An 11,929-nucleotide genomic window follows, 5' to 3' on the forward strand; every position below is an offset into this window, starting at 1 on the left:
GGGAGGGAGAGAGGGAGGGGGGGAGGGGGGGAGAACCCACATGGGGGGGCAAACGGCCGGGAGCTGACTGACTGACGGTGTGTCGCCTGTACATATCTGCTCTGTGTGCTCTGTGCGCTCTGTGCTGTCCGCCGGCCCGGCCGTCCACACCTCCTAGCGGGTGGTGTGTGAGCTCCATGAGGGGCCTTGAGTGGGCCCCTCCTAGCTTGTTGGGGGCGGTCTGGGGGGTTTGAGCTACGATGGTCATGGAAGGTAGGACCGGAGGTCTGACCTGGGGTTCATGGGGTGCATGCAGCCTTTGCGCGCTGCCCATTACCGCCCCCTAGCGGCATGTACCTCCTAGCGGGGGGTCTCGGGGGTTTGGACCCTCCTGAACCCGCTAGGATATATACATACCGCCAAACCGCCGCAGGAGAAAGACCAGCTGGTGGACGCACTGCAGAAGTGGCGTACGGCAGTGGCGTACGACATGGTCAAAGCCTGGGATGCTCGTGCGCGGAAGTGGTACGGCGACCGGTACGACTTTCGTCGTAACCTTGTGGACTGGGATTACCACATGCGGCTGCAGGTGTGTGTATGTGTATGTATGTGAGCTCCAGGGGAAGGCGGGTGAAAGGGGGGGGAAATTGGTCTGCGGAGTTTGGGGGATGGAAAGAAAGGCGCCAGAAGCGCACACGCGTTATCGGAGCGGGCTGCAGAGGAAGTGGAGGGCATCATATGTCCTTCTCCATGGTGCGCGCGTGTGTGTGTGTGTGTATGTGTGTGTGTGTGTCTTAGGAGAGGGAAATCCCTTGCCCCTCCCATTTCCCCTCTTTCCCCCCGCCACACACACATACACACACACCGCGCACGCACCCTTCAGCTCACAACCCACTTCCCCCCATGTCCCCTTTGCTCCTCTCAGGCCGCCGGCACCCCCGGCCAGGACCCGGCCAATGGCTCCATCATCCACTTCCACCACTTCCGCCACTGGCGGATGCACGGAGTGGCGTACGAGCTGCGAGACTCCCACTACAACCAACCCAACCGCTCGCTGTTAAGTACGGCGTACGGCAAGACGCGGGTGAGCCATGGGGCCCTGGATAAGGCACAGGAGCGCAGGCCAGAAATCTTGTGTGTGCGTGTGCGTGTGCGTGTGTGCGCGTGTGTGAACGTTGCACTGACCGGGCCTGGCACTGGCCAGGGACTGTTGCTCAGCCCCAACGGAAAGACGGTGCGTGTGTATGTGTGTGCGTACGTATTTATGGTGCCGTGTTTGTGGTGCTGGGGAGGTAATTCTCGGGCATACCTGGCTGGGATGGTGTGGATTGGGATGAGATAGGCAAGTGATGGGTTGGGATGTGGCCGATCTGTCCTTGGAAGGGCTCAGGGCGTACCGGCCGAGGAGAGCGAGGTGGTTGGGGGTTCGCGTCGGCCGTGGAGGAGGGGGCTGATAGCCGGGATGTGCCCGTAGGGGGGGTCCTCTTAGCCGCCCTGCCTGAGGTTGGGGAGGCTCTCCCCCAGTCCGCCCTGTTGCGTGAGGAGAGGCTGGTCAGTCCAGGCGGTGGCCACCGTGCTGTGTTCTGTGTAGCCGCCGGCCTCCCCTTCGCCTCCACTACCTACCCACTACCTTGCAATATCATTCGCAATATCGTATGCGGTCCGCCAACAATGTGATCTCGCCGACAATGCGAGATGATCAACAAACCCGAGTTCGCCCACCTTCCCGCGGACGACCCCGCCCTTGTCCCTTCCGCCCCCGGCTTCAGGAGTTCAAGGACCGCAGCCTCCGGCATGTGGGCCGGTCCGTATCCGCCTGGGGCTTCTGGGCGGATATCCTGAATGGGCCTTATCACAGCTTCGGGACACTGACGGAGGAACCGTCCTTCTACAAGATCTCGAATAAGCAGTACAGCCGTACGGCAGTAGATGTGGCGGAACACAACATGGCGGTGGGTTGGGGTTTCATCCGGGGGAGGAGGGAAGCGGCCGGGGGATTGGGTGCACGCGTGTGTGTGTATGTGTGTGTGTTTGATTGTGGGGGAGGGGAAGTCGGGGGTGGTATCGGTACCTGTGTAAGTATGTGTGCTTTGGTTGTTGGTCAGTTTTAGGAGGTCCTTACCTTTTTATGGACTCACTTCCCCCTCCTGTCTTCTTTACCGCACCCCGGCCCTGCCCCGTATTTGGTTTTCAGGCGCTGCTTCACGAGCTCCGTACGGGTACCCGGCTGGCGCTGGCTTCCGGCTCCGAAGCCCCTCGTGCCCAAGTAGCTCGTGGACCCACCTCCCTGGAGGATCTCGCCGGGCAGCAGCAACAACAACAAGAACATGAACAACAACAACAACAAGAGCAGCGCCAGGACTTGAAGCAGGGACAGGGACAGGAGCAGCAACACCGCCACCACCACCACCAGCAGCAACAGGGCGCGGTAGAGCAGCAGAACCAGACAGATGGAAATGGAGAAGCAACGTCAGCTACAGCAGCAAAGACGTCGTCCGGCGGCTCCAAGTCGTCGCTGCCGCCGCCACCGCCGGCTCCACCGCCGCCGCCAGCACCTTCGCCGCCGCCCCCTCCTCCTCAGCCTCCTGAGCTTAACAAGGAACCGCCGCAACAGCTACAGCCGGAGCAGGATCAGCTACAGCCGGACGTCATTCCTTGCTACACGTCAAGGGGAAGGGCGGCGGTGGCCCAGGCCATGGCCGCGGCGACGTCCACCGCGGCCGAGGCTGTTGTGCCGGCGGCCGGGCTAGAGCCAGAGCCGGCGGCGGCGCCAGCTGACGGCAATATCAGTACCGCGGCGGCGGCAGCAGCTGGGGCCGCGCTGTCAGCTGGCCAGGGTGGCGCAATCGGTAGCAGTAATGACGGCGTGGCTGAGGCTGGCAAGGACGCAGCCAAGCAGCGGGTGCGACTTTGTGTTCTCCTCTCGCTCTATATATGCGACGTGTGTGTGAAGTTACTTTGTGAAGGCGCAGCCCTGCGTCGCGTAGGCAATGCTCCCTGTGCTCTAATCTTATTAGCCTCACCCCCTCCCAATGCCCTTCCCCACACACCTCCCTTTTCCCCTCTGGCGTCCTCCCCCTCCCCCCGGGTCGTCGATCTGTCCATCCGCCTAGCCGTCCGATGGACTGTTTTTCTCGCTGCCTGCCCGCCCCCCCCCTATGATCTCCAGCTGCCTGCCGGTCTGCCTGTCTGCCTCCCTACGAAGCTAAGCTGCCTGCCTGCCTGCTGTGTACTCTCCTCCCCCCTGCTGCCTGCTGCGCAGATGGCGGAGGAGGAGGCGGCATTGAGGGCGGCGGAGGCGGCACTGGACAGCGCAGGTCGCGCTCGGGTCCTTTCCGGGTTCCGATTGCAGCTGGTTACCGGGGACCTGGCCAAGACCATTACAGGTAGGGACGTGGGGTGGCGGAGATGGGTGCGGAGATAGTGACCTAGTGGCCCCCCCGCCTCTAGGGGTTGTCCTAATCTCGTAACGTGTATGAGCCCATGCAGTTTGTACGAAAAGACACATACGTATGCACGTGAGAACATGGCTCGGGTTTGACTGCCATTCTTGGTCCTGCAGGCCGCGCTAAGTACGGCGGCGCGTTCTCCGTACTGACCATGGGCCATCGCCACATCCACATGCTGGCCGCCGAGTACGGGCTGTACAAGGCAGCGACCAGCGGTGCCGTGCTGGTGGCGGAGAACGCTAGGTATGTATTTGGGGGACTCGCCGCGAGAGAAATGAAACGGATATGTGGAATGGTGTGGAATAAAAAAATAGGAAAATGGCAATCCGACTCTTGGGATGAGGACAGGAAGAAGGGGACCGTGCAGAGTTCAGGGGAACCCCTGTGTGTTGGAAGAGAACGTCTTTAATGGATTGCGTGGCAGGTGGGGGGGAGTTGATGTCGACGGATAGGCGGGTGGTAGCTGGAGACCTATAAGGGGAGCTGCCGCCGTTGCTGCTGCTGCAGCACCTGCTGGTGAAGGTAGCGGCGACGATGGTGGGATACGGGGCACCCAGTCGTCGTTATACTGCCCGCGCCGTTTTACTGTACCATTGTTTACTGTACCATTGTTCCAGATTTTAGTATATGCCCTCCTGTGCTTTTTTGTTTTGTTTCTATGAACAACATAAGAAACAATTTATGTAAGGAGGAGACCGTGACTCCGATGTCGATCCTCATATTGATAGGTCCCCTGAACCATCCTGGCTAGGCACGTGCTGCAGCTCAACAAGGAGCAGGCGGCGTTGTTCGCGGCGAAGATGGACGAGCTGGCGGAGCAGGCGGGTTGGCGGAAGGCAGGCAGTCGGCCGGAAGGCATCACGGAGGCCAGCGAGGTGTACCTCAAGCCAAGTACGGCATAGCGGTAGACGCCCGCGTGTACGAAAAGGTGCCGTACAAGGCCAAATGGGGGAAGCGCATTTGCCTACCCCCCTCCCACCCCAAGTCCGGCTCTCTACATTCCAGCGGTATCGGCGACGCCACGCCACGTGTCTGCGGGGCCCCGGGGGTTAGGGGGTATTACATCATGTTGTTACATCTCCCCCATCGTTCCTGTCCTGTGCCGAACTTTTCAACCGTATGTGTTGTGGATGCGGTGAAAACTGCTCGGATGTTGCATAGGCCACCAACGTATTGCATATATACTGTTGTACTGCTTGGCGCTTTACCCCAAGGATATGGCCGACGAAGATGCTGCTGCTTTCCTTTTTTGACGTGAGGGGTGAGCTACTAGGAGGCGAGGTGCGGCTGTGGTGTGCATGTGGGTTGCAGCGGTGGCAGCAGCGACCCGGTTGCGAAAGGACAAGGGGCAGTTCGGGACCCCTTCGGTTCTGAGAAGTGGTTCGTTTGGACTTGAAAATGTCAGAGGTCTTCAAATCAAGCATTTATCGTCGGAACCTTACTTCCTTCGTCAGTTCGGAGGTTCCGGATCCTAGGGGCTGGATTAGTCGTCGTTAGCTAGAAGGACCTATTGGTCTCGTAACGTTGCGATCTCAAAAACATGACGAGTGACTGTGCCATCCAAAGCAATTTTAAGGTTGAATATGCGGAAATCCCTCAGGGCTCTGTTGGTGCGGAATCAAATCTAGGAGAACTATACTTCGCCTGTGAACCAGCCATAAGACTGCATACGCACGTAGGTAACGATTACCTCCGCGCCTTGCTGTTCATTATATCAAATGGCCACCGCGAGCATAGCCGTGTACGGGCAGAAAGTACGGTAACACCAAACATTACCTGACGCGCTTGGCTTTCCAATCTTCACGGAAGTTGCTTGCTTGTCGTATTTGAGCGACCCAGTAAGGTGGGCAATTTCCTAACGACGGATAGGTGAACTGACGGTTGCGGTTTTCCCATTACCTTAGCGGCCTTCGGTCACTTCGGCGAAAATGTCGGCCTTCAGGGCCCATGGTCATACGCTACGAGGTGCAGCACAATATGGATGTCCGGTGCGTTATTTTGCTCCGTCAGCCGAAGAATGAGAGGGTTGTGGGAGAACACCGGCGTTGATGGAACCTTGCACCCAGCTCGCATCTTATCGAATGTGTCCTGGTGATGCAGGCGAGATCTCAACCTGGGCGTCGCGTGTTGAGCACGCCCCGCTCAACCGCAGTTCATACTGCCAGTGAGCTAGTCGATTGGCTGAGGGTAAGCCGCTTTACATCTAGTACAAATCATCGCTACCTGCCATAAATATTGTCACGTTTCACTCGTGGATGGGGTACCGGTGCGAAAGCGCACGACATGATCTAGGGCTCGCTGCAATCTAGTTATAAATATTCAAACCGCAGGAGAATGGCGCCAAAATTGATGCCGTGGAGGTGAAAACCATGGACGTGCCGTCGGCTGGGCGGCCACTGGATGTCGTCGTTGCTGGTGGGTCGTCCCCAAAAGATACGGCACCAGGGCTTTTGCCGTGCACGACTCAAAACAAGCCCCATGAGCCCCACCCTACCCGACTTGTCGTTCCCGACTTCAACTGAATGCACCAAACGGCCTTTAATAGTTCTCATTTGATGATGTATGGTTAGCAACCCGTTGCGCTCGTGTGGATGGATGGACTTGGCCTATGCCAGCTGTGTATATGCACGCACACACTTCCCCACGCGTCTCCTCCCCCTCGGTCTCTCCCCTTCCCCCTCCTCACACCTGCCTGGCGAGATGACTGCCTCAATCACTAATGATAAACAGTGATTTTGGCAGTGCAGTCAAATCCGTCCCACGCAACGATGGGCATCATATGCAACATCACATCCAAATACCCACATATACCCCAATGACGCGTCCGGACCACCATTTCAACACGACTGGTGTCGCAACACATATGCACGTATGGAATACTACTGGCCCTTGCGGAGATGACACCATGCTGTCGAGGTAGCCGTACTCAGCCGCTCCCCCTCTGGAGTCTCTTCCCTCGCATCAGGTCCCTCCCAACCCCCCATCAGCACCTTCACTCGTTGGTGGTTCGTCTTCCCCCCATCAGCCCCCTGTCACCCCGAGAGCCATTACTCGCTGTCCCCTCTGCCCCCCGCCTGGTCCCGCAGGTCGGTCTCTGGCTGCGGGGGAGGTGGCCCTTAGCGTACCCGAGCGCCTGTGCTTGACCTTGGACCGCATCTTCGAGAGCGAATTTGTTGGTGAGATGTTGGGGAGATGAGGGAAGGGAAGGGGAGGAAAGAGGAAAGGGCCAGGAGGGCGGGAGGAAGAGGACCGCACCTGAGGACCAGTACACGCGGGCATGGGGGAGGGGGGGAAGGGGAGGGGAGGGGGAAGCCTTCAGAGGGTATCAGTCGCCGCCGTTGGGAGCAGGAAGCAGCGATAGGCGCCGGTACGGGTGCGGAAGGCGGCTTGTTGGAGGACGCTTCCACACCTACCCATCTACCCACTTCCCGCATTTCCTCTCCCCGGGGCCCCCCCCCGCACTCTCCTCATACACCTCACCGTGCTTTTCCCCCCAGCCGAGTTGCTCACTACGGACAAGCTCAGTGAGCTGGCGTGTCTGGCGCTGTACCTCATGTACGAGAAGAAACTCAAGAAGAAATCTTTTTGGTATCCGTACATCAAGGTACGTGGGATGTTGGGAGGGGCAGCCGACGACTTCCCAATCGGAATGGATTAGTGGGGACTCCTTCCCGTTTTTACCCTCCTTTCGCCGAAACAGGGAATCTTGGGGCGGGACAGGCCTCGGCTGCAATATCCTGGTTTGAGTGTGTGTGTGTGTGTGTGCGGTGGGGGGAGTCGTTCGTTATATTCACAGACACAGAAACGACTTACATACCGACATAGAGAGATATCGGAGCTATTACACCCCTATGGTAATGGCCTTTGCAACAAACTTCATGGACAGGACTTGTAAACAATGCTTACCTACCTAGGGGCTGTTTTTAACTTTCGGTTACACGTCACGTCACGAATTGGGGGGTGTTAATCCCTGGCATGCGGAAGAACATCCCGCGGATTAGCACGATAGGATCAGGTGAGGGTTATAACGATGGCAGCCACCTCTTCTTCCCCTGCCCCTCCTTCCTACCCTGCTGTGCTCGTCAGGAGCTGGACAAGCAGCAGGCTCGTGGTCCGCAGGCGGCTGAGTCGCCGCTGCTGTGGGGGGACCAGGAACTGGACTCGCTACTGAAGGGTGCGGAAGTGTGGGGGCGGGGGCGAGGAAAGTTGGGGACAATATGGGCGATATGTGAGTGGGGATGAGGAATGGAAACTGCGGGAGGTGTTTGTGGAGGGGCATGTGGGCGGCACGGGGGGGGATGAGGGTAGCGGGGGGGCGGGAGGGCTGTGAGGAAGTGGCGAAGCACGACGTGTGGAGAACGCTACGGGGTTTTGGGGAGCCGTTGGATGAGCTTCCCGGGGGTGGGGTGGGGTGGGGGGAAGGGAGGGGAGGGGGCTCTTCTACATAGGTCGGGATGTCAGGTTTTAGTGCTCGGACTGAGACGCCCGCAAACCAGCAGTAGCGGCAGCAGCAGCAGCAGCAGCAACACCTCCGACCTGTTGACGCTGCCTGTTAACAATGGGGTCTCACCTGAGGTGGCGATGTCCTGGGGGGTGTTTGTTGCAGGTTCCCCGCTCCTTCCTGCTGTACGGCAGCGTCAGGCGGGAATACGGAAAGAGTACGAGGCGCTTGACACGGTCTGGTTCATGGCTGGTGAGGGGGCGGGGAGGTGTGTGTGGGGGGGGAGAGTCCAGGGATGTGCGTGCGGAGGGGAAGTAATGTGTCAATGCGATTTGCGGGAGGGACGCAGTCCTGCATGGCTTTTAGATGTTGCGCGTGATTCCTCTGAAGGTTTCCTTTCTGGAGATTGTGTTTGTGCGGCCAATCAAGCCCTGATCCTCCATCTACAGTTTAGGGATTCCTCCTTACCCCCCCCTGGCCCCCCCCTTCTCTCCAGGGTCTCTGTTCAACAAATATCCCTTTGACCTGCCCACGGAGACATTCTCCTTTGAGCTCTTCCAACAAGCCTTTGCTGTCGTACAGGCGTCCATCGTACACTTGCAGGTACGGCTTTTAATGTACGACTTTTACTTGAGGTTCGGACCCCGTACAGCACACGTACTGCTGCATCGCGCTGCACACACACCCTCACTCTTCCACTACTCATTTCTACGGCACATACCCCCCCTCCCCCTCTCTCCCTTCCTCTCCCCTTACTCGCCTCCCCCACGTGGGTTTCACACCCCCGGCTGTGAACACCTTAGGCTAACACTAAAACACACACACACACACCTTTCCCCGGGATCACTCCTCTCCCCTCCCTCCTCCGCTCTTGCATGACGCCGTCGCGCCACGTCACCTGCCCTCGACCCAGGGTGTGCCCATCGCCAAGCGCTTTGCTCTCGTGCCGCTGGGGCCCCCGCTGATGGCGTACAGCTCCACTTCCAAAAACATGATGACGTACGACGAGGACAGCCGATCCGTACGGCTAGTGGTTTCGGGGCCAGTGGAGGCGGGACGACCTGTTGCCGCATGGTGTGGTCCGCAACCGAATTCCCGCCTGCTGCTCAACTACGGTGTTGTGGACGAGCACAATCCGTTCGACAAGCTGCAGGCACGTGTTTGTTGGTATCTGGGTTGTTTTGGTGCCCGGATAGCTACCCGCACATTTTTGGGGGGGGGGAGGAAGAGGATTGGAAAGACTTTGAAATAGACGGTCAAGGTTTTGCTTTGGGTTTACCACGCCTAGGTCTGAGCCGTGTGTGGGTGAAGGTGTGTGTGGGTGTCGTTGTGAGAAAAATTACATCGTTCCGGATATATATTGTGCTGAATCTCTGCTGAACTTCTCTTTGTGCGAACAAGAAGGTTTCAAATGGGGTTGTTGGTACACAACGTACAACACACGACGATTAGGGTTAGGACTTCATTCGCACTACAGCCCTTCACCTCGCCCACCCCCCTCGACTCCCAACCACCATCCGCGGCCTGCCGCGCACCCCGCCCCGCCCCGCCCCGCCCCGCAGTTCACCTTCACATTGCCCACCTCGGACCCGCTCTTCCCCGCCAAGAGGGCCGTACTCAGTGAGGCCGGGTTGGCCACGCAGCAGAGCTTCGACGTCTCCGTGGCTCGGCCGTTGCCACCGCAACTGCTGCCGTACATGATGCTCGCGCTCGCCACCACCCCAGAGCAGGTGAGGGATTCCTCGAGGCGAGGCAGGGATGGAGGGAGGGAAGGGGGGATGGAGGGAGGGAAGGGGGGATGTAGGGAGGGAAGGGGGGATGTAGGGAGGGAAGGGGGGATGTAGGGAGGGAAGGGGGGATGTAGGGAGGGAAGGGGGGATGTAGGGAGGGAAGGGGGGATGGAGGGAGGGAAGGGGGGATGGAGGGAGGGAAGGGGGGATGGAGGGAGGGAAAGGGGGATGGAGGGAGGGAAGGGGGGATGGAGGGAGGGAAGGGGGGATGGAGGGAGGGAGGAGGGGTGGTCAGGGGGAGGGGAAGGGTGTTGGAACCCCGGAGGTGAGAAGGGGAGCAGGAAGGGGTATTCGAGGGAAATTATCGAAGATAGGATGTCGTACTGAGATCGGTGTCGTACTTGCCTTCGTAACGCCCGCAGGTGGCGTCCGTGTCCTTTTCTGATACCGCGGGGCACGACCGGGAACTGGAGGCGGCGGCGCTGGCGGCCCTTATGGCGTACGTACAGCGTCGTACGGCGGCGTACGCGCACCCACTTTGGCGCGACCTTGAGGTGCGAGAAGGCCAAGAGGGTTGGGAGGTGGGAAAAGGGACTGCGTCGTTGTACGTACAGGGAGCGTACGGCGATTTTTCGCGCCTTACGAGTGATAAGACCTGCCCCTCTTCCTTCCCACCTTGCCCAGTTGGTGCTGGGGCTGAGGCCCCCCTAGGGCCCCCTGCTGCCTACGCAGTTGTGCCCCCCCCGTGGGTTCCCCCCCCCTGGCCCCATCCTGTACTAACTCCGCCATCGCCCGCGCCGCTTACCGGCCGCCCGCACAGATTATCAACGACCCTTCGTCCACTCCGCGCCAAAAGGTGGCTGCCCGCCTCACCAAGATTGAAAAGTCCATTTTGGCGGCGGCGGCGGAGGCGCTGGCGGTGCGGGGCGCTCCAACGGATGCGACGGCGCTGGGGGCGGCGGCAGCGCGGCTGGCTGGTGCGGGTGTGCGCATGGGTTCGCTGCAGGACGGGCAGGGCCACTGCGGCTGAGGTGGCGGCTGGTGGAGAGTGAGGGCGCGGAACGACCGCCGAAGCACTCTCCCCTTAGCGGGAGGAGAGGGGCATGAGGGGTGCCCACAGGCCCCTCCTGCTCGCGGTTACGCGTATATATGTGTGTGTGTGTGTGTTTGAGAGAGAGGGAGGTGGGTTAGGCAGCGTGAAGCCGTTAGTGCGCCAATTGGCTTTTCGCCGTTCAAGTCAGCGTCTTACTCGTACGTGGTGTATTCTATACCTAGAAAGCGGTCCGTGGGGGGTTAAGAGGCGGCCCATGGGCGGGAACGCGGCCAAGAGTGGCGGCGAGAAGGACCGATCATGTGGTCGCATGGGAGCAGCGGCCTCAGAGGACCCGGCGGGCGGGATGTTCAATCGTGTGTTGGCGGCGATGCTCACGTGGTTACTGCGGGGGTTGCGCCCGCCGCCCCGTATAAAAGGTGGCGCTGTGGCAGAGGTGGTTCTTTGCAGTGCAGGGATGGCTTGCACATGTGGCTGAGGGACGGCCTGTGGGATGTCTTGAAACGCACATGCACAACAGGATCCGCAGTTTTCAGTTTTCATTGAGAAATGTTGGCGACGACCGCCCTTCGCCAGTGGTGCGGTGCAGGGGGACTGTTTAAGGGTGATTTGTATAAGGTCTATGTGAACATGACACCACATCGGCGAAAGACGGGTGAACATTTACATGAGTAACATGCAAGCAAGGACGGTCGAAAAACCGGCAAGTTGCTTTCGACACACTGAATTTTGAGAATTTTGTACGTGTTCAGCGAAGTCCGCATCCCCAGTCCAAGTCCCTCACGTCATCGCATGGGAGCTACGGGAGGAATATGACACTCCGTGTCACCACCGTGTGATGGTGGTGGTGGCGTTGTGAAGGTGGCGATCTTGCTTGCACATGATGTCTGACGTCTCTGCATTGTTGCGGCATGTATACGTTCGGACGTCAGAACTATGTAAGTGTAAAGTGGATGGTGGATGGATGGCTCGTCACGGCCCCTGCAGATGATTACAAACAAGCTGTGCATTGCACGACATCTCAGGGCATTTGCGGCACCCTACGAATTCTGAATTTACCATTTCACCTCTGGCATGCGCATATAGTCTCGTTTTAATGCACACCACTACACGCGTCGGTCCTGATTTACAACCATGGACAGAGACATACCGGCAGTCAAAAAAGCTATTTCACTCATCATTCATATCTGCATATGAGCAGTTATCATCCCCTTTGTCTATATCGGCCCACATGTATTGGCAAGCGGAGTAGTAGACAGCGAGCAGTCGTGCTGCCCCT

General features: G+C 59.0%; 2 protein-coding genes across 2 annotated transcripts in view; both read left to right on the forward strand.

The window, feature by feature from the left end:
• The window catches only part of VOLCADRAFT_106739 (uncharacterized protein), a gene marked incomplete at both ends in the record, with an annotated part of 6,214 nt that extends 1,895 nt beyond the window's left edge, over nt 1–4,319 (forward strand). The window contains 8 exons of the mRNA XM_002955225.1: nt 413–568; nt 905–1,063; nt 1,184–1,213; nt 1,749–1,931; nt 2,174–2,881; nt 3,242–3,365; nt 3,542–3,671; nt 4,180–4,319. Coding sequence (XP_002955271.1) covers nt 413–568; nt 905–1,063; nt 1,184–1,213; nt 1,749–1,931; nt 2,174–2,881; nt 3,242–3,365; nt 3,542–3,671; nt 4,180–4,318 — 1,629 coding nt within the window. The remainder of the gene's footprint in view (nt 1–412; nt 569–904; nt 1,064–1,183; nt 1,214–1,748; nt 1,932–2,173; nt 2,882–3,241; nt 3,366–3,541; nt 3,672–4,179) is intronic.
• A 994-nt stretch (nt 4,320–5,313) lies between these two features.
• On the forward strand, nt 5,314–11,610 carry VOLCADRAFT_76643 (uncharacterized protein). Its single transcript, XM_002955226.1, has 12 exons — nt 5,314–5,416; nt 5,529–5,615; nt 5,759–5,843; nt 6,515–6,604; nt 6,926–7,032; nt 7,515–7,602; nt 8,035–8,121; nt 8,366–8,472; nt 8,783–9,028; nt 9,432–9,599; nt 10,022–10,153; nt 10,420–11,610. Exons 1-12 carry the CDS (start codon nt 5,357–5,359, stop codon nt 10,627–10,629), a joined length of 1,467 nt encoding a protein of 488 aa, XP_002955272.1. The 5' UTR covers nt 5,314–5,356; the 3' UTR covers nt 10,630–11,610.
• The last annotated feature ends 319 nt before the right edge of the window (nt 11,611–11,929 follow it).

This window comes from Volvox carteri, assembly GCF_000143455.1.
Source record: "Volvox carteri f. nagariensis unplaced genomic scaffold VOLCAscaffold_50, whole genome shotgun sequence".
NCBI classification, from domain to species: Eukaryota; Viridiplantae; Chlorophyta; class Chlorophyceae; order Chlamydomonadales; family Volvocaceae; genus Volvox; species Volvox carteri.

Coding starts and splice junctions, on each gene's coding strand:
- VOLCADRAFT_76643 (XM_002955226.1), top strand. CDS start 5,357: ATGTCGGCCTTCAGGGCCCATGGTCATACGCTACGAGGTGCAGCACAA. Junction 8,473..8,782: donor CGTCCATCGTACACTTGCAG/GTACGGCTTTTA, acceptor CCCTCGACCCAG/GGTGTGCCCATCGCCAAGCG. Junction 9,600..10,021: donor TCGCCACCACCCCAGAGCAG/GTGAGGGATTCC, acceptor TAACGCCCGCAG/GTGGCGTCCGTGTCCTTTTC.